This window comes from Andrena cerasifolii, chromosome 13, assembly GCF_050908995.1.
Source record: "Andrena cerasifolii isolate SP2316 chromosome 13, iyAndCera1_principal, whole genome shotgun sequence".
NCBI classification, from domain to species: Eukaryota; Metazoa; Arthropoda; class Insecta; order Hymenoptera; family Andrenidae; genus Andrena; species Andrena cerasifolii.
In genome coordinates, this window is record NC_135130.1 from 9,804,396 (window position 1) to 9,831,760 (window position 27,365).

The 27,365-nt window shown below is 46.1% G+C and overlaps 1 protein-coding gene and 3 non-coding genes across 6 annotated transcripts in view; 2 read left to right on the forward strand and 2 right to left on the reverse strand.

Annotated features, from left to right (window-relative positions):
* Ss (aryl hydrocarbon receptor spineless) overlaps positions 1-26,775 on the forward strand; it is a 96,447-nt gene extending 69,672 nt beyond the window's left edge. For 2 of the 3 annotated variants that reach the window (XM_076826038.1, XM_076826036.1), the window contains exons 3-11: positions 2,802-2,920; positions 10,962-11,051; positions 19,607-19,816; positions 21,423-21,717; positions 21,802-21,943; positions 22,025-22,492; positions 22,588-23,544; positions 24,073-24,350; positions 24,481-26,775. In XM_076826038.1, coding sequence (XP_076682153.1) covers positions 2,802-2,920; positions 10,962-11,051; positions 19,607-19,816; positions 21,423-21,717; positions 21,802-21,943; positions 22,025-22,492; positions 22,588-23,544; positions 24,073-24,286 — 2,495 coding nt within the window. In that variant the 3' untranslated portion in view covers positions 24,287-24,350; positions 24,481-26,775. The remainder of the gene's footprint in view (positions 1-2,801; positions 2,921-10,961; positions 11,052-19,606; positions 19,817-21,422; positions 21,718-21,801; positions 21,944-22,024; positions 22,493-22,587; positions 23,545-24,072; positions 24,351-24,480) is intronic. The other variant, XM_076826037.1, reaches the window with a different exon arrangement.
* Positions 18,453-18,524, reverse strand: Trnam-cau (transfer RNA methionine (anticodon CAU)). The gene has a single exon. It is a non-coding gene; the product is annotated as a tRNA-Met (tRNA).
* Positions 18,953-19,024, forward strand: Trnam-cau (transfer RNA methionine (anticodon CAU)). The gene has a single exon. It is a non-coding gene; the product is annotated as a tRNA-Met (tRNA).
* Trnam-cau (transfer RNA methionine (anticodon CAU)) lies at positions 19,347-19,418 on the reverse strand. The gene has a single exon. It is a non-coding gene; the product is annotated as a tRNA-Met (tRNA).
* Positions 26,776-27,365: the final 590 nt, after the last annotated feature.

Below are 27,365 nucleotides of genomic sequence, written 5' to 3' on the forward strand. Positions count from 1 at the left end.
GTAATCCCTTATCCCGGCCAATTATCGCGTACTCTTCCTCCCCACGCGAACCAATTACCTGCGCCGGCGTTCTCTTGTGTCGTGACCTTTCGCTGCCATTCCTTCGCCATACTCTGCTGGCTGTTATTTATCTTGGCCGCTGATCTGTGGCCTTCTCGGGCGTTTTAATTGTGTGACGGAAATGCAGCGATCCGTTTGACAGCGAAAGCGAAATTAAAAACCTGGTCCGTCATACGCCGCGGCGGCTATTTGCCTTGGATGAATCGACCCCGTTCTACCTACGAGGAGGCGCTAAGCAACATGTTCGCGGTTGGCCATGTAGCGATGCGCAGGCTGCATTCGGCGAAGTGACGGGCGAAAATTAAAAATCGATCTCATCGCGCCATCTGTCGGGCCACGTGGGTTAAAACAATCAAGCGGTGGCACGCGTATCGTCCCGCTGATCGCTGGGGACGCTTCCTAATTGGGATCGCATCCGACAACGCCGATCCCATTAATCATCGATCGATTATACGCTCAAGGAGATAATCACTTACTTAACCATTCACTTAGCCCGCCTCGGACTTGTTGGGTTACGTAAATCGCAAGTCACTCCGACCAGGGGAACAAAGTGGTACAGGTTATGTCGATCAGAGTCATTATTTGGACATGTGGGGGACGTCTAAATAAGACCAGTCCGATGTCAGCTAACTAAATGGGGTAATTCAGTGGGAATGTTTGCGTTGCCGTGCACTTCCAAAAACTGCAAACGTAGGCAGGGTTCAGCAAATGGATTGCAGAGAAAGGACTAAAGGAATTCCAATGATCAGTTTACGCGTACAGATTTACATGATTATGGAGGAACGTTTGCCATTACTCTCGTTCGCGCATTCCGATTGGCCTTTTGCCCGCTGTCAGCTCCACCACTTCCGGCCTGTCCCTCTGTTTCCTCGCGACCTAACCTCACGGGAGGAAATGCAATTATTATTGCCGATCTCACAAGTGCATCGCGATAGCTGTGCTCCGTGTTCACGGTGCTACGGATAGGCTGTAGGGTCCGATTGCTATCTGCGGGCAGGTTTCTTTCTAGTTTTTGTTGTTGCGTTGTTTCGCGCGATTTCCGTGACACTTGCGCGCATTCCTTCCGGTGACACGTATAAGCATAGCTGCGGATTCAGCAACTCCCATGAAATCGCAGCATTTCTTAAGAATGGACTAGAGCAATGACTCAGCATCCTCCAGCAAATAGAATTTGTCACTCCACCTTCAACTTAAACATGTTCGTAAACAGTTTATACATTAATTCCACTGATCGGATAGGCAAGTATAGACAGGGCGGAAAAAGTCATCGATTGAGAAAGCATTAGCTACGGTCATTAGTCGGGCCAGCGTAGGGGCGTCTCATCGAAAGACATTGAAAATCGAATTGTCGTGACGGTAAATAAAGCGCATGTAGCCCGGTGGCTCGTATCCTGCGGTACGCTGCTATCCCGACGGTCATCCTAATGGGGTCCTGTCCCAGAGGGTCGCGTGGCAGAACGCGGCCGCACCATTACGTTGCGTGCGACTATTTACGAGCGGACAACCTCCGTCTTGCTCATCCTTCCTGTACGCGTCGTTGAGCCTCGTTCCTTCTCTGAAACGCTTCTCCCGTTTTGGCTCAGAATCGGACCGCGATGTTCCTTCCTGTTCGATGCAACCTGTTACTACTTATTGCCTCTGCCCTTCGTCCATTGATTCTAATCGCTTAATGCACACAAACCACGGGCTCTAGGCTTTCGTAGGGCGAACAGATTGATCATCATGAAGAATCGGTAATTATGGGAGCACCAAAATATTTTATAAACAACGTCAATCCTGATTAATAGATCTTCCTAAGGAGTATATCGTCTGACAATTTCGCCGGTGAAAACAGGCCCCAAGGGTCGCGTGGCGCACGCGTGCTTGACAGAGAGTATTGCGTGCAGCATTTTATGAGCGGCCGTCGGCGAAGTCGCACATCTTTCATGCACGCATCGATGCCCTTCGACGCTAAATGCTCCATGAAAGGTTGTTCACTTTCGAAACGCATCGCCGGCTCCTTCCATCGCCTCCGCTTGAAACTCACAGGTGGTCTTGTTCTTATTCGTACCGTCTTACCACTCGTTGATACCGTGCTTTCACTTTACCTCGGCCTGGAACTCCTGAAATATCGTATTTTATCCGGCCGCGATCGGTTTCTTCGTGTAAATGATACGAAAATCATGTATCGGGCTCGAGGCCTCTTATGCTCAGTGTATGCTTCGTGCGGCGCATTTCACTCGGAATCCGCAGGTTCAGTATGTTTCGGGTGACCGAGGGAGATTACCCTCGGTTTCAGGGCGATAAGATATAATGCAAATCTAAGTGACCTAATCCAGACCAGGCAAGTTATCTTCTCAAGACGAATTCTTCTGCATGAGGAAACGAAAATGACGCCCTTATCGCGGAAGGGATCGATTCAATAGAAGAGTATCCCACGACTGACGGCGATTAATGCAAAACTGTTCGTGGTGATCCCACAGTATGTGACAGGAAATGAGCGACACATCCTCTTAAGTCCTCTAATAATCCATCGATCTGTTGAAGTTATACACCTGCCTCCCTTGTTCTTAATATGCGCAGCATAAGTGCACAGTATATGAGATCAGATCTTGCCACTGATAATGATAAGCCCGGTCCTACCAATAAGCTATTTTTCACTTTTGTTTTAGGTTTGAATAGTTATGATTTTTTTTATGTATAATTATCGTCACTTGGGGAGCATTCTTTATACCTGATTTCCCTTTGTATCTATGTTTCAGTGGTGATGCACAAAGACAAAGAAGAGAATTCGCACCACGACTCGCATTACAGAGCGAGGGAGTTAGCCGCGTTTGCTGCGTACGACCACCATCATCTTGACGGCGAAATGTTCCTGCAGGTAAGCAGCTAGAGAGTGTCACACTATGCAAGATTATCCCACTTCATCCAGTACCCAAGATACCTCATGAATAACTGTAGTTCCAAACTTTAGGTACCTCATAAGTTCAATTGTTTAAGCGTTTGAAAAAAAAAAAACAGCCCTAGTCCCCTGAGCCTGCACCCAACCGTCATCCGATCCTCCCAACCTCCAGTTGGTCCGCCACCAGAGGTTGGGGCCCGAAATGAGACGAAAGTATATCGAAGGGAGCGAGGCGAAATTAAATCATCGCGAGTGAGAGGAAAAGACAGGAAGAGTCGAAGAGCGAGAACGGAGAGAGATATCCGGCTGATGAACCGGCTATGAAACCGAGGCGTACGAGGTGTCTATTCCTCCAAAGTATGGAAGGGTATATACACGGATTAATGGCGGTGTATCATGCGAGGCTATTACGTTCCCTTTCCTGCGTTTTATCTGCACATACACGGGAGGAACGTAGTGAGGGTGAGACCAACCGTGGTCGGGGTGGGACGTATCGCCGGGAGTGGGGAAAATCGCCAAGGGGCGGGAGGGGAAACGATACCGCTCGCGCGTACCGAAGCGGTGCCCGCGATTCCATGCTATCGAACGATTCCTGCCAGCATCTATAACAGCCGGTTATTAATTGCCGGCTCGTTAATTGCGTTACGTAGCTCGTGCCGCGAACTGATTCCTAGACGGGACACTGGCAGCCCTGGGGGCGACGTGCACCATCTTTGGGCTTCTCCAGCGTTACGATGTTGATGGCCCATGTCAGATGGCATTAAATAGACGGCATAGGGCTCGGTATGGATATATCCCCAAATATAGTGTTAAGAATTTGCAACATTACAATCACTTCATTTGGGGTGATGTTTTAAGTGCTATGGTCCTTAAACTGATAAGAATTCCTATACCTGCCTGCCCCCCCCCCCCCACCCCTCCATTAAGTAAGAATATTTTTCTTAGGTACCTCAAGTTATACCAAGAACAGAACGGAGTAACAATAATCCATTCGGCGAAATACCTTACGGGGCAAGCAGCGCACCCTGCGCGCGAAACCGAATCCGATAAAAGTTTCATTCGCAAGCACTTTCAATAACTTCACGGGGGCCAGGCGTCGCGGAGGAGTAGATGAAATTAACCGTGTTCAGCGGGGCCCTCATATTTTCTATAATTCGCGAAGTTCCTTGAACCTGTCCTTCCGAGGACTTCCCTTGGCCTCCTACGCCTTTCTCCCTTCCCAGTCTCTGTCTGCTCCCACCCCCTCCGCCCCTCCCCCACATGGCCCTACGTTATGCGGCGTTTTGCCGATCCTCATAAAGTTTACGAAGCCCGACGGTAAATCCGGTTTATGACAAGTCGACCGCCACCACCAGGCACTCTCGAAATTACGGCTGAGCGATCGAATTTTTATGCTCCACCATCCCCCCTCCTACCCCCCCCCCTACCTGCAATTATAGTGTTTTGAAAGGACATCGCTTTTGCCAGCTTCGCGATGTCCATTCGGTTACACTTTACGACGGAAAATGGCTCCTTTTCGACTTTTACTTAAACGATTGCGCATACCAGCCCGACAGCGAAAGTGATATCGTTGTGTAATTTACACAAAAGGAAATCCAGTCCCTCGGTCACTCGCGCCGGAATATTTAAGGCAATTTCGCGGACAACGATTGCCGTTGCTCGCAGTTGGCGTGCACGGAGATACTTTTCTGCTTAATACTTACGATTTTCTCGACGGTATGCGGATACATTACTCCCGCGAAGGTTTCCTCGCGCGAGACAGTTACTGCGCGTTTTCCAACACTCTCGCCGTGTTCCCGCGGCCGGAAAATTGCATTCGTTTCTCCGGCGGAGGAACTATAAATCTGTCAGCGAGATTTGGATATACAAACTCCTTTCTTCCTTCCCTCCTTTACGGACAACCGCAAGGAAACATTTGCTCAGTTGATGAAGATTCCCAGGTCAGCAGTTAGGTGCCCCACGAGACCCGATGTCATTGCCGGGAATCGTTCCAGGCACGTTATCCAGTGGTATCCGAAGCCACCCACTAGAATGTCTTTCAAAAGACGCAGAAAGCCAGCGTCCCAACGTAGACTCATCGATTCCATTAATCAGAGGGAGAGGGGCAGGCAGCGCGCTATCAAAAAAAAAAAAAAAGGAGGACGGTGTTTCTTTTTCCCGGGGTCGCATCATTCACCAGTCGCAGTGTCAAGAAAAGTATGTTCGAGTTTCATAAAGGAAAGCTGAGAGAGGCGCGCTCTCTCCACAGGGGGGCGCGTATCGTGCGTTGCGCTCGGGGTGATAATTTGCAAGAGATGGCAGAAATGGATTGGCAAAGTATGTTCTTCTCGCCGATTGAAAAATCCCCCTTTGGCCGGGGAACAGTGTGTTTTATTAGTTTATCTCAGCGATTTCAACCTGTTCCAGGACGGGCCCCGACTGATTAATGCTGATACGCGCCCGTGTTCGCGGGGATAAAAACGAGAAACCCGAGAAACCTGCCGCCCAATATTATTGTTAACGAACGAGGATGGATGGCGGCCCGGTGAAATCAATGTCGAGAACTCCCTGGCCCAGAAAAAATGGCGCCCAGTGGCAAATGGAACACTAAGGAATCTGTGATACATTTCCTCCCCCTTGCTGCACAGTCCTTTCCACACCCTAAGATATCAGCCCGATTTACTTTTTAGTTTTCCTAACCTCAAAATCTTAGGCTATCTTTCCTAATCCTTCCTCGCCAAGTGTTCACACTGTCCAGTATCGCTAAACTCATGCCCAGACAACGATCGACATCCGCCTACCTATTCATTAGCTCTGTTATCGATAGGAGAGGCCACGCGGCTGAATTTACCGTGCTCCTTGAGCGGTTCGCAAGCGTAGTAGGGGAATCGAGGATTTTTAGCCGTGCTTTAGTACAAATCACGCCTCTCGGTGACGTATCGCCGCGAAAGCAGCCATTTTGCTCTCATATTTTTTATTTAATAGCCAACAGGCTATCGTGTATCGCATTAATACGCCAACCACACCGCAGTAGCGGTAAAAGAGGGTCGTGGTCAGGAACAACCCCCGCCACCGGTAACCCGTAATCATAACCGAGCTATTTTTCTTCCTTCTGCCTCTTACTATGCCCCGACTATACTTAGACGGTCACCAGTTCCACTGAACTTCCATACGCCGCCTACATCCTTGGGATCCTTTGGGCACACGTGTCGTGAGTCAATTGGGACTGTAATACAATAAAAACTTAATGCAATTTGTTGAAATCATGAATATGTTATATAAGATACCTGTTGTTATGCTTTATATAACAATTGATTATCTTAGCTTGCTGATCTAACTACATAAATAAAATACATTTGTGCGAAGTCTAACGTTACGAGACCAATTCGTATGAGGTTGGATAATAGGCTCATAGCGAGGATTTTCCGTCGAAAAATTGCTGGATACTTATCAGGCTTAGTCTTGCAAGCATTTTTGCAAAGGGCGTGTTCTTTTTCCTTATCAATAGAGCTACTTAGACAAAGCTTACTAAAAGTACAAATATCCATTTCTACTGAGAAGACCTTAAGTTGGAGTTGCTCAAGTTTGAGGGATTCCTCGAGACCGACCAACTCATCGTCGGTTCAACGACAGGAAAACAGCCAAGACGAAGTTGAGCAATCAGCTAGGAGGCAGAAGGGGCAGACATGCAAGCATCAGCAACAAGTAAGAACTTGAAGCGTGGTGATCTGCTGCTCAAGTCGATGGTGAGCTACTTGCGCGAAGCAGAATTAAATGTTGTGGAAACGATTTCCTGGAAATATTTTCTAACGGACCACTGTTCCTTCCTTGGGTAGCTTGTATTCTTGGAAGCGAAGGTTCATCAATGATGTTTTACAGTGGCACGGAAGCCAATACTTCGTACAAATTGTACCTACTCGTCCTAATTGGGTACACATCCTTCTGCGAAGGATTTCAGACCTTCCTCTATTCATGGTCGGTAACAGTCAGACATCGTATCGAGATTAATCAAACAAGATAGCCGACAATCTGCATTCGCAATCGAAAACCGTCGCACAAGAGGAACCAAGTGATTGGGTCGGCAGGTGTCGAAGCCCACTGAAGAATGAGGCGAGCGTGCGCTGTCAGTACAGTGGCAGCTTGTCCGTTAAATGAACTTCCATTTTGGTATCAAGTGTGTTCGTAAATGGTCACGGAGGGTATCCTGCAGACGATGATCCAGGATACAATCTATGTTACAGAAGACGGACAATAGCTTTTTCTTCAATTTTTTGTTGTCAATGCTTGATTGTACAGGTCCATTTAAAATTGGTATTATGACACTTACAGCTATATTCTGGACCAGAAAAGTAATTAAGGAACGACAAATATGGCTATGCAGATCTTTTGACTCCAGTAGTTAACAATATACGTGGCACCACATTTGAAGCATCCTGTAGTGCCACTGTTACACAATTTCCTTTGAAAAAGGAAGATAAAAGAAGACAAACTCAATATTCACCCTGGAATGATTCGCCCAAAGAATAAATAAGTTATGTTTAAACCGTTTCGAAATAACAGCTCCTGGCCCATGATTGCGTTCCTTCATACCGTAATGGTGGTTAAGACTGATAACCGGAAGTCAGGCGCAAGGGAAAACGAGGCGATCGGCAGAGTGTAGTGAGTCAGTGAGACACGGGCTGAGTCAAAGGTAACTGTAGGTTAGGTGGGTGCAAGGGATGGGATGATGTGAGGTTAGGTTGGTGGTCGTCGGGGCTCGCCTTGGTCTGGCACCGCTAGTCCTTCCCGTATTGATCGCGTGCTCCTTTCCTCCCTTAGATACCACCCCCTTTTGCGCCTTACGTATCGCCAGCATTGCTCTTACCTTGGTGTCGACGTTACCGAGACACTGGCCGTGGATCCTTGAATTGGTGACGCTCGTCATTTCGCTGAAATCATCGACCGAATGACGTCAGTTCGTTCCGCTAACTCGTTTTTTCTCTCTTCATTTTACCCCTACAACACTGACCTCTTTCCTCTTCGGTGGCCTAAAACAGCGTAACATGCTCCTAGGGGTACCAAAGAGAGATTCAACGATACAGCGCTGTTCAAATGTTCATGATGGAAATAGGGGAATTCAGACTGGATAGCTTAATCGATGCGAGAGGAATAAAATTCAATGCTTGCCACAGAACGACGCAAGAACCGGGTATAAGTACCGCTGCTGCGGATGGATGCAGACGTAATTAATCATTCGTGGCCATAAAACACTTTCGAGCGACTTTTGCCGGTCGACGTTTTCCGGAAGTGCGCCGTCTAGCCGTCTGAACTGACTCAGACGTTAAAAAAATGCCGCAGAATTTTTTCGATATTATTTTTACAACACGGCAGCCACTTCCAACCCCCCCCCCCCCCCCCCCCGCCCCCAGTGTCCATCATTAATTATACGACCGCATAAAATCTTTCACGTAGGCCATTAACGTCGTTAATTATGATTTTATGCGCCTTATCATCGGGGTATATGTATACAACCGATGTTTGTTCGAACCGCGCAAGAGATAACTCGACGCAAGGACGAAGAGATTTTTTAGCGTGTTCTGTTATGTCCAATGCGGAGGCATTCGATTCGGCAACACCCAATTCGGTGGCATTCGAATCAGCAACGCCCAATTTGGCAGGGTTCGATTCGGTAGCGTTCGATACGAAAGCATTGCATTCCGTAAAAGTTCTAATTGCAACGAAATATCAAATTGAAAGAGAAATTAATCCATCCGGATGGCACAACTGCGTTTCGTTTAAAAACGGCAACACAGTGCGAAGTGAAAAACGTTTTTCTGAATCTATATAGAATCGTTTGCGTGTACGGTGTGTTATTATTTATATAAAAACGCATAAGTGAGAAATTTATGTAAGTACTTGCGCGTTGATCCCTATACATAATGCCCAGAGGCATGTTAATTACCGACTTGTAATGAATTATGTGTTAATTAAATTGCTTTATAATTGCATTTAGTACCCGTAAACGCAATCTCGGCGGAATAAAGGTCTCCTTCTATTTGTATTAATGAAATTCCGTGCGCCGTACAGAAACGTACGTCGATTATCTGATTTATATGTGTGCCTTGCGCATCAAGCCACGATTCCATTAAACTGTACGATAATTAACGAGAATAGCAGCAATTAATAGTACCTTCTACCTCATTGTCTAATTTATTACGGCTTGTTTTCCGATAGCTATCTGCAACACGTACCTATGATATGCACAAGTTGTAAGAAATACAAATTGGCGTTTAATTTTAAAAAAAAGAGCGATATTTATAATGGTGCTTTAAAAATGCTAAGAACCGCGTGCTCTCCATATTTCACTTTCACAACCCTTTGTTTGCACTTTACCATGCCCGATCCCCAGGCTTTCAGTTTCAAAGTAACCAAAGAAAAATAGCTCGTAATCTTGATATCGTGGAATTCATACGCCGCGCGGAGCGTTAACGATGCGCACGAGCGAAATACGAATTAGAAGGGAAATTACACAGGAGGTAGCCAACACTGCGGCATCGAGAGCTGTAATTCCGATCCTAGTTATTTCTAGGATCTGCATACACTGGCCCCGTGTCCGTGACTTCTAGTTGCATGAGCGAAGAAAATGGAAAGATTTCGTGCGTGAAGTATTATTGGCGACCCGCTAATACACGAGAGTCAAGGTGAGGATGAAGGGGTATTAGAAGTTCACGCTTGGACGGAACACGCGAGTACTCGCAACCGGCACGCGACTGATTTGCTGGTCAGCTCACGCGAGAAATAAAAATCCGCCGATTTTCTTTCCCTCCTCCTCTTTTCACCCTCCGATGCTCTTCCTGGATCACAGACACCGCCAATTCAACAGCGGAAAAAGCATCGCAAGCATTTATTAATTTTCATTCCGCTCCTCACCTCTTACTGTACGTCCTATTTTCTGGCCCTCGCGCCACCAAGTTCGAATACAATCGCCCCGATTAGAGTAGATCCCAGGGGGATGGTGTACTCCACAGAAATGGCCATGTCGGCCATTTCGAGGGGATGAAAGTGGGGGCAGCCGGCGAGAAAATCCTATTACAGCTTACATTCATGGTACAGGGGGCTCGATTGACGCTCACGAAGACTCACCCTCAGATCCGTATTGACGCAACCGCCAGAGGAACCCACCCTCCGAATTAACCAATCAAATCGCAGCATCCGTCGCGCATGCGATCGCTTCGATATCCATCCCCCGGGTCAATCGGTTACGGTGTCTAGTGCACAGGGATAGGCTCCGAGGCGTCTCCTTTTGGGGGTTGTCGCGAACGTGGAGGGGCCACCCTGAAAGGTTACGTCTGGGATCCCTTTCTTTGTGTCGTCACCCTTCCACTATTTAACAATCACGCCCATCTCCCGAAACGTCACTATGAAGGAAGAACCGGTGGAAGGACGCCAGTACCGAAGGGTATCAGCGAAGAAGCGAGTTTGTCTTCATATTTCAGAACAATAAAGTCTGTCTGGCGTACCTGGTACGGGCGCCTACAGTAACGGGTCGAAATAAAACAAAACAATACACATTTAGCTCGAAACAAAGCCGAGTAGACGAGGTTTAAACGGCTCCCCCTGACGGGCGATATAACTCGACCGTTAAACTAGGACGGATATTTTGGGCTTCGATACGGACGTTCGAGTTTCGGGCTCGTTTTGGTATTTGGGAGCCGGTATATCGGGACGTCGATAAATGGGAAAACTTTCCGGAACGTTTTCGAGCTGGCGATCCTTCAGTTTCGGAAAGGAAACGAGCTTTCACCTGCGCTTTTTCGGTGTAACGTAGATCACACCGAACAGGCATGTTTCGAAATAAGGATTATGCTGCCTTCGATTTTGTTTGAGCTAGTTTGATGGCCCACTTTTGAGGGATAACTTTGGGGCACCCTGAATTTGGGTTTCTCCCTTCTTAGGCCGCTGTGAAGTAATACCTACTTCTCGACGGACGTCGCAATAATTCATCCACGATCATGAAATGTGAACATGTAATAACATTTGCAAAATAATTCGTCTGTTACAGGCGCTGAACGGGTTCCTGCTCATCCTCACTTGCGACGGGGAAGTGTTCTTCGCCACTCACAGCATAGAAAGTTACCTAGGCTTCCATCAGGTACAAATACATCATAGAATCTTAAGTAAAGGCCTGCCAGTAAACATGTCGTGGATAAACATACCTAATTTCAATGAAAATCAATAAGGAAAATGATGATGTGTAGGTAGATAGATAGGTTAGGTTACCATTGTTATTAACAGCCATGCTTGAACATCAATAGAAGACTATACCTCTGGAAACTGTGTGTTCAACGTGCCTAAATGAACTTTATGTTTGACGAGAACGACAACCAAAGCCAAAGAACACCCTAAATTAGAAATAAGACTTATATATTTCCCTAGGTAGTCGCAGTTTCAAGATTTTAGAACTCCCTAGGATATCGAGACACCCCCCACCCCCCCGTTCACGTCGTCTAACTCAAATGTCGATCGCGTGTTCCCTAAACTCGTGGAAGCAGCGTATTTATTCGACGGAACGGTGATATTTTCCCGTTGTCCCCTCATTATAGCGTAATTCGAGGTACAGTACCTGCACCCTTCGGTGTTGGATTATCTTCAGTCGACTTGTGTCCACACCCAACACTCCCTGGTCACGCCAAGCCCGTCAACTTCGTTGTACTTGTCACGTTTACGCAAGCATCATCCCCCTTTCGCTTACAGAAACGCACCCTTTTCCCTTCGACACGACGATGGACGTACATTTTTCAAAAGAAAATAGACGGTCATCGAGGCTAGGCGACCCTCTTCGCGCTTACCCGTGGCTCGTCCTCCTCCGTGTCGCGGATCACTTTGTTTCCGCCCCCGATTATACGTTAACCCTCCGTAATTCTCTTCAACTTCAATGTGACGTTTCCGTGTGCTTCAGCTTTCTTTGACACCCTGTTAGGGGAAACTGGGTAACGCCTAGTTTCCTTGGCAGTGGGTGTCACGGCTGCTTGTTTGAACGGATGCGGTGATCAGGATAAACTAGACATCCTCTATTTGCTTGTACATTTGGGCTGAGATAGATTCACGGTCCTTCTGGAAACCGTCATCCCTTTCAAGGGGTAGTTGACCCCTCAGAAATACGTCCAGGCGAATTCACAATCAAGCGTCAGCCAGGGGATACAGAAACTCCACGAAATCAAGAAGCAGGTGGATTCGACAAAGAAAAAAGTCATTCGCCTTTCCATCCGGAACAGAACGATATCGTTCAACCCCCGGTGAACACACCGAAATGCGATCTGCACGCACGTCAACCACGCACGCGAGTGCGACATATTGCAAGAGAAAAATGCAGGAAAAAAGCCAGAGGACGGAGAAAAAAATGACGGATGATGATTTCCCAACACACACACGATGAGTGTACACCAGAAACGCACGCGAACGCTTTTGTGCATAAGGTGTAATTGCAGGAAACGGCGGATGATGATTTTCCGATTCGATGATCCTGCGCCTCTTATAGGACAAAGGAAAACGCGTTACAATTTCGCGTTCTTTGTAAACAAATCTCGAATCCGCGTTGTCGTTTCGTCAACCACAGGATTCTGTTTTTTTTTTATATAAATTTTTAAGAAACAGAAGCGACGAAATAATTCCAAATAATTGAAATGTTATTTGAGGTTAGTTTTGCAGGCTTTGAAAGTCCTGAAAGTATTTAAACGGTGTTAAACCTTCCTAAAAAATATCGCGAGCATCTAAATGCACCCCTTTTTCTCCGCATTCTACCTCTCAATCGCGTTTAGCCGGTAATTTGTTTATACAAGGAACGGAAAAGCCAGCCATGCGGCTCGCAAGTATAATTCCTCCGGTCGACTTTGCGCCAGCATTCATTGAGATGTAACTAGGCACGCAAACAGTTCACACACACGTCACGAGACCCGGGGAAACGATGATTTTTCCTCCCGATTAGGGTATATTTAAGAGAAACGAAGCGTATCGCGATTAATAGGCGACTACGATTTCCGCGAGGGCGGGTTTTTCTTGAATATTCCTCTGCCTTCGCCGTGGTGTTTTAATAAGCGGAGTCCCTCAGCAACGCACAATGACATCAACACCTCTCTGTCAGCAGCAGGAACTTCATGATGGAGCTTCTCTAGCCAAAGTTCGAAGAGCCCTAAATGCTGAGCTTCCGCGAAGAGAACACAGAGGGCGCTTAACACTTCTCGGCGCTGTGTCCATTCAGACGAAACGGGGCACGCAAACGCGACCCAGCGCACACATTGTAAAGAAACAGGGGCCGATGATTTCCCGACTCGATGACCGTGTATCCGAGCCGACGTAATCGCGGGGCGTCTCGGATGACGCGATTACACGGCCCTGTAACTCGGCAGAAAGCGTGCCTGCCCCCCTCCGCCCGTACTGCAACCCAGGACCAGGGAAAAACCGCGTAATGACAGCGTCGGGCCGCAATGTTCCCCGTAGTAATTCACAAACCCAGGACCCCGGACTCCTTTAGTTCCATATCTCACGCGAGAAACGTCGTGGCGACGAGGGAAAAAACCCGAGGGAAACGGGTGGATAGAGAGGGGTGGCGGTCGCGATTGTTCACGGAGTTGGCACGCGGCTTAATTGGCCTGATAGAGTCGATTCAATGCTCAACGAGCCTTTATGCGGCCCGTGACCCGCGTCGGATAAAAGTAATAACTTAACTGAAAGGTCAAAGGGTGCTTATCGCTCGCGGGACCGACAGGGAAAATCAGCTGAACCGGGGAAAGGGGGTGGAGGTAAGAGAATTCCTGAAATAACGAAGGAGCTCTTTTACTCTAATCAAAAAGCCGACAAACCACTCCTTTCACTGACTGAATATCTCATTTTCACACAAAGAAGCTCACTTGCCACAACCCCCTAGTCACTCATCCCTTTGTCTTTCTCTTACTGGTCACATTTCCAAAAGTACCATGTGCTCCAAACCTCTTCCTGCAGTTGCCTCCAACTGTCTTCGCATATGAGGCCCAATCAGGGGCCCGGCAAAGGTATCACGCCCGCTAAAGGCGCATTCCCATCTGGAATCAATTGGCCGCGTTAACTTTAAATACAGCCTAGCCGGCGCAACGAGCGGCCGATTCGCACGCGCTGAATTATGTGGCACATTTTGACAATTAATAGCCGCTAATGAAGACGCAATCGGCTTGGCCCTGGAGCACTCTCACATCGCCCTGGATCCACTCTGGCCCGCTAGGAGGATACAAAGAGATCGAAGGGGGTGGAAGGGCACGTCCATAACTCTCAGGCGTAATTGAGAGCTCAACTTTCGGTACCGCCGCGTTCCGGCTCGCATTATCGCACACGCCGGCCCTCGTATCGCGCAAAAACGTGCGCGCGTGTTCGTGCTCAGGCCCCGTAAGAAGGTTTCATGCCCGCTGAATGCGATGGAGCCGGGTAGGGGGCAGTGGACGCCGGGCGGCTTTCGATAATTAATGCGACCCGCGGATTAATTATTATTAGCCGGCTGATTTGTTTCAATTTGTAGAGGGTCCTTTGATCGCGCCGAATCGTGTTTCCGTCGATTTCACCCGGCGTCCCGGCTGATTTATCACCCCAGCTCGCGGACACGCGTCGGGATTTACGTGAACGCGATCGAAGCGCAATTCGTTCGCCTGCCTGGCGTTGTCTTTCGTTCTCTGATGCGTCTCGAGGATGTAGGCGGTGCTTTACAGGGGGCCTCAGTCCGATTCGTTTCTCGGTATGGCGTTATCTTTCGATTTCGGATCGAACCTGGACCGACATATTTTGCTCAGTAATGTGGACGCAGTTGAAGTACCAGAAGGGGCCCTACAGACCTTGCGAGTCACTATACGTGTCACACCACAGCTCCTTAATTCCTTCAACATCAGGAAAGGAAGATACACTGAAGATAACCCAAAGTTCATGGATAAGGATACTTGGAATTTCCTTCTGAAATGTTCCCAAGAGGAAAACTGTCACAGGAAACAGGAATCTTTCCCCAGAATCTCGCTGACGAAGTCGCATCGGGCTCATCGTCATCATGAGATCAGAGGGAGGAGGTAAAGTTGGCGAGGTGAAGGAACAGGACGGGCAGACAGGACAGAGACGAGAAGGGGGGCAACGGGTGGCGGAAAAAAAGAAAATAGAGCAAAGGAAGGCGAGGCCTTTCGCATTCTTCGCAGGAATGTAAATCAAGTCTGCCAAGGGAGCGGGACCGCTTCGATGCCGGCGGGGGTGCGCTAGCGTCTCCACTAAATAATTACAAGCTCTTAATTAACGACGAGGGCCGATCGTAAAGCCATCCACGACTCGGCCGCTCCGTCCCGCGGATGCATGTTTCGAGATTATTTAAACGAGCAATGGTAACAAACGTTACCCGGACCTTACCGGCAAACCGCCCGTCGCTGGTAACTGGCCGCAGAGTTCCAGGGGAAAAATAAATGTGAACGAACCGCGGAGGGAAAATAAAAGAGAAAATAAGGGTGGGTGAGAGGAAGAGGATAGGGTGGGGTCAACGAATTCGTATCCCAGCGCAACAAGCGAAGCCTTGTTCGAAAATTGTATTGTTGATTCTGATCGACCATAGAAGAATCAGAGAATACAAACATGCTTTGGTGAAATTAATACCAAAATTGCAATGCTTTCCATTTCAGCAGTGAAGTTCAAAACTTAAGATCAAGGCACTAATAAATTGTAGGTTAAACAACTCACATGACACGACTTATGTGCCATAATGAAATCAGTATTTGACTGATTAAAATACCACTTTGTGCGTTTAGCCTATTTCTTATTACCTCTTGCATTCATAAATAAAATTAAAATTTTAGAAAATATTCTAAGAACCGAATATCCAGACGCATCATTACGCTGCATCACGGTGATTACGGATGGCGTTCACAGATGGCGCCAGCGGTCAATGTCCAGGTGTCGATATAATTCCATAAATCACGCGTCGCCGGAATAAATCACGTATTAATGAAAATTACACATACGCGCGTACCCGTGGCTTGATATACGCGGACCAGCCGTGGACGGGAATAAAATTGGCCGAGCCATGTTGGCGGGGCGGAATAAAGGGCAACGCGAAGCAATTACACGTCCACTGTGTCCCAATGAAGTATGGGGGCTAGCTCTGGCTGCTCGATTACCACGGAAATCGTGTGTATAACCCTTTAATTAAAATTAGAGCAAACGGAATGCGCAGCGGGGTTGCGACTAGACCGGCTTGGGGAAACCCGGTACCCCGAGACTTGAATTCATTGGACCCCATGGAGAAAAGGGCTTCAGCGAGACACACCGAGCCTTCCCCGATACGCCAGCGACTCGCTGCGTTCGTATATTTATTGAGAGATCGAGTTTTATGGGCGTCGAGTATTTCTGCACCCGGGGAGAGGGCAGGGGAACGCGTGTTCCTCGGTGTCGTTGTGTGTCTTCTTGTTTCTTGCTTGCTCTTGGCTTGCTCGACTCGGTGCCAGGCGTCGTGGTATCCTTCCTCTGAAGAGGGCATATCGAATCACTTGAAATCTTCTTAATGGGGATATAGTGTTGGGATTCTAGGGTTTGCTAAGTTTCATGATTCCATCGATGTTCCAAAATCATGCGTTACATGCTCCCAAGTCCGCGAATCTCCATAATTCCGTGAAAACAGAATTTTATGGTGAATCATCTTGTTCCTGGCACCTGAATCTCCATAATCCCAGCGGGAATACGAGAACTCCCGTAATCTCCTCGCGGACATATAAATCTTCGTAATGTGGACAAGACCACGAAATCCCACACAACACCTCGCAGTCATGGGTCCACTGTAATTCCCTAAAAAAATGGCGGGATTTCGCCTTAAATCGGCCGACGTTTCCACGAACCACTGTAATTCCGGGCGAAACAGCAAAAGTTTCGAGTCAATAATTTCGAGTCGCCCCGAAGATTTCGCCATTACCGTCCCGCTGTAGTATCGCAACAGGGGGATGGTGTGAGTAACATGGAAGTCGTGAGATCCGTGCTCCGCCGACACGAACGAACAGTACGGGAAGGTGCAACTACGTGCAGCTACGCTGTTCCGCCTATCGGAAATGCAACGTACCTCGAAAGCCACCGTTGCCTTCTATCGCGTGATTTATTATATTATTCCCGGCTAGCCGAGCCTCGACGACTATAACCAGCTAATGGCCTATCGCGACAGTTCGACCTGCTCTTCCATGAGCTGCATCGCGAAAATTACGGAACTGTACAATCATCACTGACGATCTTTCACTCCCACATGTACGTCATCAAATACTATCCTACATTCTGCATTGCGCTTTGTCTCCGAAAGCTGTAGAAATTCACATGCCCATTTTTAAACGAACTCGGAAATCTTCATTTCAAGACCCAAGCTCTACAGTGTTAGGAGCTATCATGATCCTGCGTTACTCTCTGCCAGACAAAGAGCTAGAAATGATACTCCTCCACTCCTGAGGGCAACAATTTCCTCTCTCCTCGTCGCAGTTTCCCTTTTCACAGATAACACTCAACAAACCCTTGCTCCTAGTCTCTTACAACATTGCAAAGCACCGGTCTTCCTATTTCTACGGCCGCAAGAGCGTACACGGTCCAGCGGCTAGCATCCGTATCATTTCCACCGGCTGATTTATTACATTATTCCAGGCGTCGAAGGCCGGACAACCGTGGCCACGGAACAACCTGGCCAGTTAATTCGATCTATTTTCTAGTCTGCCTCCAGACAAGGGGAGGTTGGGGGCTGCGTTGTCAGCCGATCATCCGATTGGGAGTCATACGCGTACCAGCTCTATTCGCCAGGCGGAGAGAGAGCTGCCAGTCTTCCCACTGTTCGTTTTTGTTGAACCGAGGAACGAGGAAACTATGGGTTTCTCGTGCACACGGACTCATCGTCCGTCGCAGGCTAGGCGGGATTAATTATGCGCGATAAAGTGCGTCGGACACGTGTAGCTACATGTGCCGTATGCGCGCCTATGTCGCCGTCGCGACGTCACGACCGATCAGATATTTCCTGAAATAATGCCGCTACCTCTGGACGTCTCTTGCCCTCCACCGTTTCGTCCAACCACCGCGGCGTGGGTCGTACTGTCTGGCGGTTCGCATTCAAGGGGTACAGGTTGTTGGAAGAGCGTTGGGCAAACGGGCTAGAGCGTTTTGATTGTATGCGTGCTCTAAGTAGATTTGAAGCGACTGATTTTCTGATTCTGCTTATGTGTGAGTGTACTAGAAGTCGTGTCCAATAATAGAATTTAATTCGCATCATTAGTGTAAGGTTCACTGAAGTTGTACAATAACTAATGTTCCATAGATATCCACGAAAGATAGAAATGTTGTTTATGAAATTGCACTAGATAGTCAATAATAAATAAACAGAACACAATAGAACTGTGATTTATATACGAAAGTTTTTGTGTAAATTAAATAGTAATTAAACTGTTTAAAATGTTTTCTACTAGCAAAATACAATGCCGAATACTCATGTTATGAAAGTATGAGTAAAAAAAAGGATAAAAATAAACTTTCAAATTGCTCCCTTTAGCAGAGCGTGGTTTCGATCCACGGACCTCTGGGTTATGGGCCCAGCACGCTACCACTGCGCCACTCTGCTGTTGTGAAATACGTTTCCTTAAAACAACTTATATTTAGTTAGGCAGGGTGGGAGACAAGAAATCAATAAAATCCAATCCTGAAGAATGAAGATAGACGCAGTAATGTATAAATATTAATAACAAACCTGTAATTTCAGTATGAAAACAAATCTATTCACGTACTACGGTTAGAAATATTGCCTGCGAATAGTTTCACAGAAGGTTGTACATCATGAGACATTTATGCAATAGGGGATGTAATCTCTTCTGTACACGTATTCGAAAAATCATTTGCAAAAACCTACATTTAAAATAAAATAAATATGTTTAACTAATACATCTTTCGATACAAGGATACACACATTCGCATAGTAATGAAGTGAATTAAAAACTTTTTTGTTTTTCAAATTAAGCAGGTGGAAAATTATTTCCAAATAATCTCCAACGAAGCAGAGTGGCGCAGTGGAAGCGTGCTGGGCCCATAACCCAGAGGTCCGTGGATCGAAACCACGCTCTGCTAGCTGAATTCTCTTTTTTGTTCAATTTTTTTCCGACTGTAGTGAAATATAAACTTTTCACCAATTTTACGCAACCAATCATATGCAAAACCGAAGCAAAGCATACATATTTTTATCTGGATTTTAAGTCATTGGTTATCGCACATTCTGCTGAATGTAGCAAAAACACCCCGTTTATAAGTCACTGAAATACGAAACTTTAAAAACAATATTCCGGGTTCGTCTGCCAAATTTTCAAAAAATTTAAAATGAATTACGTAGAGATGTAAGAAACAAGTAAGAAATAAAAACAAAAAGGAAAAGAAAAAATAAAAAGAAACATTCTAGCAGAGCGTGGTTTCGATCCACGGACCTCTGGGTTATGGGCCCAGCACGCTTCCACTGCGCCACTCTGCTTTCTTGTTACTGCTTGCAAAAAATTTCCCTGCGGCCCTTAAAAATTTACTCCCTTAATTGTATACCGACATTTTGACAAAGTATCACACATTTACATTAACCCTTATAGTTCAGAAAATGCTGCATAGTATTTATTAGAAGTATCTCCAAACTGCCATAACTGATCACCCTCAATTTCTCTGTTGCAGTCCGACATAGTCCACCAAAGCGTCTACGAATTAGTACACAGCGAAGATCGAGAGGAACTGCAGAGGCAGTTGATGTGGAATTCTTTTCTACCCGCCGAAAATGCAAGCCTCCCATTGCACGACGCATTATCACCCCAACACAGCCATCTTCTGGAACGCAGTTTCACCGTCCGCTTCCGCTGTCTTCTGGACAATACATCAGGCTTCTTGGTGAGCGGAATTTTCATTTTATTTTATTCTTAGATATACAGAATTTCCTGACCAATTCATGATCGATTATACAAATGTACCATACCTACTGCACTTCGATCCTCGCGATCAATTAAACGCCGAAGCATGGCAGGAATATGCAAATGCGCCTGACAGATACTTGAGTTAAATAATCGCAATACAAGGCATGCCGGCTGTTTAGCAGTGGCTATCGAAAAGGAGTAACACGACTGCACCGGCCAAGCATCGCGCGAGGCTTCTTCACGCTTGCTGCAGCGAAGCGCGGCATACAAAACAGTAATTAATAATTTCACTGTCGTAAAGAAGAAGAGAGAAGAGATGTTACTCTGCACCGCCGCCTCTGTTTCCTTTTCTCTCGAGTAATTGCTTTTTTCAAGTCGCGCCTTGAATACCCCTCTTCTTGCCTGCCCACCCCACGTGGCTATCTTCGAATTGGCCTAGTGCCCGCAAAAAGCGGAAGCCATTTACGAGTGCACCATGCAAAGTCCTTGAACACCTATTGTTCCAGGGAGCACACTGATTTCAGAATTATCAAGGGTAGTGAATTTTTAAATTATCGCCCTCGAAAGTCTTCAATCATGTACTCTATAGACCTGTTCATCTTTCTCCCGCCGAAAACCGAATCGATATCGAGTCTCGAGTAGCTCCTATATTGCATGCCTTGCTGCAATTCCACGTACATTCCACGAGTACGCAACGTGACTCTCGTTCATTCATCGAAATCTTCGCATATACCCATCCACACGGTCACGCGATCCAGGATAATACTTTGACCCCAAGGAGGAGCCTCCGTGTTACTGTCTTCCGTGCGTTTGGCATCCCGTGAAACTCGCCGCCATTTTATAACCCCCTCCCCTCACGCAGGTAGAGCTTGATCGAGCGTCGCACGATAGAGCGTCGTCGTGAGCTATCGATCGGATTTTTACGACATCAAATTTTCATAATTGCTGCCAGAGCCGCACTTAACCTCGCGGCTCGCGATAATAGAACATAATTGTGGAGGATAAGAGCTGGTTTCGCCTCCGTTTGACTGTTATTACTGCGTGTTTTTTTTTCTCTGCCATCCAGTAGGTGGAATTATGGACATATTTTCGAAGCGGAAGTTGCTTTAGATAGAATTCTTTTAACGTTTTCATCAGAAATTCCACTAGACCCCTTCCTCGCGCTTAATTTGAACCCGACGCAAACCTAAGATACGTAGGTGTCGAGGATGATCTGCATAGGTTTCGGTAAAAACGGGGGTCACGTCCGTCTTAACGGGAAGAATGTCTTCTGGTGTCGGTGCCCTTAAAGCTTTTACGATTACAGTTTCATTTTCATAAACGTCAGAGCGGTTGACTTTTTGCAGACTCGACCGTGGCCCGGTCGTATTGTAAGTACCCCTTTCCTCATCCTTGCCCTTTATAGTCTTTCGACTGTCTTTGGTCCGCGTATCTCTGTATTTGCTGGTTGTTTGCCGTAAGATAATTAGTGTTTTGCTGCGTCGCGGCTCGCTGCTCCAAAGGCTGAGCCTGGTTTTGCCCAGACTATGATTTATGCATGCTTTCATTCTAGTTGTCATCCTTTAAATTTTTCTTTCTTTCAGCGTCTGGACATTAGAGGGCGCGTGAAGATCCTCCATGGCCAGAACAGGAAGACAGAAGAACCACCATTGGCTTTGTTTGCTCTGTGTACACCCTTTGGCCCACCGTCCCTCCTAGAAGTTCCGCAGAAGGATGTGATGTTCAAGAGCAAACACAAATTGGATCTGGCGCTCGTGTCCATGGACCAACGAGGAAAGATGCTGCTAGGATATTCGGATGCTGAGCTGGCTAATCTTGGTGGCTATGATCTAGTCCATTACGACGATTTGGCCTACGTCGCGAGTGCTCACCAAGAACGTAAGAATACTCCTATTTCTGGTCAAGTTTCTCATTTTAAAGATATTCGTTGAATCTGTTGATCTTGCATAAATCTGATTTCAGTGCTGAAAACTGGTGCCTCCGGTATGATAGCATACAGATTCCAGAAGAAGGACGGTGGGTGGCAGTGGCTGCAAACCAGTTCCAGATTAGTCTACAAGAATTCGAAGCCTGACTTTGTTATCAGCACGCATAGACCCCTCATGTACTTTCAGTTCCATTGCTCTAAAAGTACACTTTCCATACCAAGTTATTGGTAATCCTAACAATTTAATGTCCCCCACAGGGAAGAAGAAGGCAGGGACCTCCTGGGCAAGCGAACGATGGACTTCAAAGTGAGCTACTTGGACGCTGGATTGACCAATAGTTACTTCTCGGACAACGATAGCTTGACAGGATCCGTGATGACGCCAACAGTTCCAACGCAGCCAACGTCTCAGCGAGTGAACAGGCGATATAAGACGCAGTTGAGGGACTTCCTATCAACTTGTCGGAATAAGCGTACCAAACTTTCTGCACAATCGTCGGTTTCACCACCCGTCACGCCCACTGTTGCATCCGTGGACTACCTCGCGGCTGACACCAGTGCCGCCGCTGCCGTCGCAGCGGCATATAGCAACTTGAATACCATGTATCCGACCCCGTATGCGCCCACAGCAGTTGCGGCTAGTACGGATCCTTCGTTGACCACGTATATTGGTCATACGGGGAACTACCATCAAACTCTCTACCCCACCACTGCGTTAGACAATAGGTGAGTTTTACTGATGATGTCTTCCCGCGTAAATGGTGATTTAAGAATCTGATTTCAGTTTCATTCTAATCGATGCAAATTCTTTAAACTTCCAGGTACCTTACCGCAGCGACGGAGAATCTGTTCCAGTACAGGCCTCTAGGTTCCTACTATCCAGAATACCACACGAGCACCGCGTACAACGGGTTCATAGATGTCTCACTACCCACCTATGAGACTCACCAGCTAACCAGCAAAGCGGAGGAGAAATTATACTGCCAACAATTGGGCGAGTCTCCCAAGTACAGCTATGTAGATACGAGACACCCTAGCAGTGTAAGTGGCTCCCCCTATGCGGCCAGCCCAGTTGCAAGTGCATCAACGATGCACACCGCGACTGCTGACATCAACATCGTCCGCGCCGGCAGCAGACACTCTCTGGAGGGTGGTGCTTCGTCCAGCAACTCGGCTGGAAGTTCACCGGTGACTGGACCAACGAACGGTGTGCTTACTCCCAAGATAGAGGATGTGAAACCGGAGGTTTACGGGAATGAGGCACCGCGGCAGACTGTACTGATGTGGGGAGCACCTCCTTCGCGTACTCCTCCGAGGAACAACGGTAGTTACAGTCCACCAACGCCGCACTCAACCCACTCGTCTACCCATTCCGCTAATGCTGCTGCTGGAGATCCCTTGAAATCTTTGGCGGAGATGAACTCCATGAATGGGGAGTGTAAATGGAGGCAGACGCCTCCCAGCGAACAACAAATCACCGCACCCAGCTCACCTAGAACCAAGGGGCAGCCGCAACAGCACTCGCATCATCAGCAGCAGCAACAGCAACAGCAGCATCAGCAGTATCCGGTGACCACGTCACAGTATCAGGCCGCAGCGGCAGCCGCGGCTGCGGCCGCAGCTGCAGCGGCCAGCACTATTGGATACGCGCATTCTCATCCTGGCCATGGCCACGGGGAAGCGGGCTCCGAGGTATGGCAAGGAGTGCAACACCACCACCACTACCAGTACTATCCCTACCACCATCACCACCCCGCACCACCAAGGCACGCGCCCCAGTGAGTGTCACTGCTGCCTCACAGGTTTTAGAGTAATTTCTCCACCGAGGAGACTGAATTTGAATCAAGTTTGAGTCCATTCTTGACCCGTCCAGGATGTCAGGGTGACACCTCAATTTGATTCTTGTTGGAGATATTTCTCATGAAATTACAGCTCCTCATTCCTGGATGGGTTAATGATAAATCACTCGTGAAGCAAAAAAGTTTAGAATTGAAGACATGAAGAGTTTTTGTAAACTGTACTTTGTCCCTAGGTATTTTACTATTGGGCATGCATGTCGCACAAATATTTTTTGCAATGAAGTAGTACCATTTATTGATTATATATATGTTGCATGTCTACATTTACAGTTTTTAAAGTAATGTGTTCTTGAAACTTGAATTTGAACAAAACCACTCGAATCTTCTGTTGACTTCAAACGCACGAGAATTTCTGTAGAGGTGGAATCATGAAACACCATAATGGTAGGATCGACCGCCAGTTGGAAAGGGGTTGCGAATAACAGGTGAACGTACTTTCGGTTGCAGCACGCCCCCGTCAGCTGTGGGAACGGGGACGGGAGTAGGCATGGACATCGGCCCGGACAGCAACACCAGCAACAACAACGTCTTGTACCATCCTCCGCACCACCACCCGCAGCATCAGCACGTGGTGGGATCATCAGCGGCGGGAATGGGCCCAACTGTCCCTCAGATTCCAAACCGGACGCCGGGAGTCCTTTGCTGTCCATCTCTGAGGTGACTAACACCCTGCTCAACCAATAGTCTCATCGTGACCTCAACATCGTTTCGTTGTGGTGATGAAGGTAACTTTACTCATTTATAGTAACCTTATGACGCGTTCTTGAAAAAGTACTTAATACCAACTATATTTAATGCCCTACATTACCGATGGATAAGGTATTAAAACGCCATATTCTGTTAAAATGTTCACAGATATCTCTCAGGAGATATTTTCACCGAGGCGGATCACAAAACGCGTGACTGTACCATACAGATAATATCGGTTAAACTGTTAAGAGTATTCTCGCGTATAGTGCTGTAACATAACATACTCATTACAGTTAATGTATGTATGCCTGATTACGTTAATTCGTCCGTACTGTTAAGTTGCACACGAATGTTCCCCGTGGAACATGCAGTTTCGAGTGTCTTGCTCGTCTATCGTGACGAAAGGGTGATGATTACGGGATCGTGTGATTCCATCGAGGTAGCACAAAACTAATCGCCTCGATTCTCATCACGACAAACACAACACACACTGGATTTAGCTTTAGTTAGGCCCTTTGAGTATATTGTGTGACTGTGCTGTACGTACTATCGTTTCTTTCTTCTTTCTTCCTTAACCCTTTGCGGTCCATTTTTATTAATAAAACAAACGTATATTTTTCCTGACACTGCTATAATGGAATATTTTTATTACCCCCAGATGTAACTCGCAGGAACTTCGAACGGGGACTCGATAGGGGAACGCGAAGGGTTAATGGTGTCATTCCGTTCGTGCATGTAATAATTTGTTTTAAAGGGGTACACATAGATTCTGTGATACGCGTTAGGTAATTGAAACGCTATTATAGAAAGAGAAGTACAGTTGTGTGTTCTGGCCAAGGCGAAAAAGTGAAGCAGAGGAGATAACCATGAAACTCTCAATTTGGCTCGAACCTCAGTCTTGCCAATGTTTCTTTTGTTAATAAGTTTGTAATTTTTGTACTTAATTAATTTATACGCGCTATTTATGTACATGTATAATCGACGCTTAGCGAAGCTAGACGAGCCTTCCATAATTCTTATAGATGTACCCTCATTTTGCGAACGTTAACGTCCGTACTCGGGTAACGAAGACTGTGAGAAGACAACCGGAAGAAAGAGGAAGGGAAAAGGGAAGTCCCGGTGAGAATAGATCGATCGACTTCGGGTATAGGGGTTGTGATTTCCATGTTTCGAATCAAGGAGGTCGAAATGGAAACGTGATTTTCTTTTGCGTTACGTTGCAGTATACATATCAGAATGGGAAAGAGGAAGGAAACGACACGGTGTTGTCCTTCTTTCTATTGCAATCTTGATATACATAGAAAGATATATATATTGTATTATTTGCTAGTAGGAACGTTTTAAACCTTATGGATAGTATGGTAATGATTTATAAGGATACCAGCGACATCTACTTCGGATCCGCGCGTCGTTTTGAACTTTAACCTTCGATTATTCTGTCCTTTACCTACTTCATGTCGTCGTAGTGTTATACAATATACGAACCTATTTTGCTATGATTATTTGTAAACATTCAGTCCGCTGATCGGCTTTGCGATAAAACTGTTGAGGCTTGTTACTGATATGACTCTTTTTAGGTGTGATATGTTGTTTACGAATCCATGGTTGTGATGATATTAAAGTCAGTAAAGAACCAACCGAAGATAATCAAACCAGTTGGTAATTCAGTTTACAACTTGCAGTTGCATTCGATCTCTTCCAATTATTACAAATTAAAAACAATAAAATAAAAGTTCGTCGGTCAAGAAATAGGGGCAATGTCGGTAACAAGATTTGACAATCCACACTGTAAATTCATATCCTTCGACCATAACAGCTTGAAACTACGTTTCTTTGCAATATCGTACGAAGATCTATTATTTTAAGTAATTGACTCTAGTCCATACATAAAGCGAATTAACGATATCCACTATGCTTAAACTGTAAAAATGTTCTTACTCACAAGCCACCCTTCCCGACAATCTTGCTTGGTAAACGAATTACCTCTCCACTGTACACATTTATCTATAAAGACGTTCATGAGAGTAATCGCATCTCATGACACATTCTTCAACCTTTAAACCACTTGGGTCTCCATTTTAGGATCACTTTTCGTAGCATATTTCTTCGATAATGTTTCTTTTCCTCATATTGGAATATCTTTTTTTTTCTGGGAAAGAAAGGAATAGCGGGGGGACAAAAATGTTCAAATAGTTTTATTCTGATTGTGGTTTGAGGGTTGATGATTGGCCACCTCCTATCATTTAATCACAGTGATGAGGATATTCAGACAGTTTAAGCATACATGTATATTTACTGTATATTTAGAGTAAGGTATGTTCTAATAAGCATAGATAAGATTAGTCAATATAAACTCCCCATAGCTATCCACATAGATCGAAATATGTACCTTATTTTATAGTAACTGGTGTCTGCAGACCATATCCAATTCAATTATTACCCTATCAGGCAGAATCATTATGTGAAAAAATTATATCATTACATTTCCTATTTTACAATGAAGATAAGGAGTGTTTATCGATAACATATATGACAGAGTGCCTGTCTGAATGCCGGACTATCAAACTTAAGACCAATCTTTGTTGATTTCTTATAAGTGTAACAATAAGTGAGAATTCACTATTGCACATATCAAGCATAGGAAGAAATTGAAATAAATGTAAGATAAAAAATGTATCGAATAGTGATATTCTGTTTGTTTAATGTTCTTTTGTTAGGAAATTTGCGAGCAAAGATACATTAAATGTTTAATCGATTTTGGTTTATAACATTGGTTTCGAAAGATTCTTAACTCTTTCACTGACAAACACTAATAAATGCAGGAAACACTGAAACATCTTACAAATATTTGTTCCTATTAAAAATAACTAGTTACGAATTTAAAGAGGGGGGATAGTTTTTAATGTTACTTTAATTGTTAAAAGTTGGCATCACTGTCAGATTTCATAGAAATTTTTGTTATTATGCCTAAACTGCAATTGCTGGGATTCCTTGCAGAATTGTCCGCAGATATTATTAGGGTTCCAAGAAGCCTATGTTAAAAGGAAAGT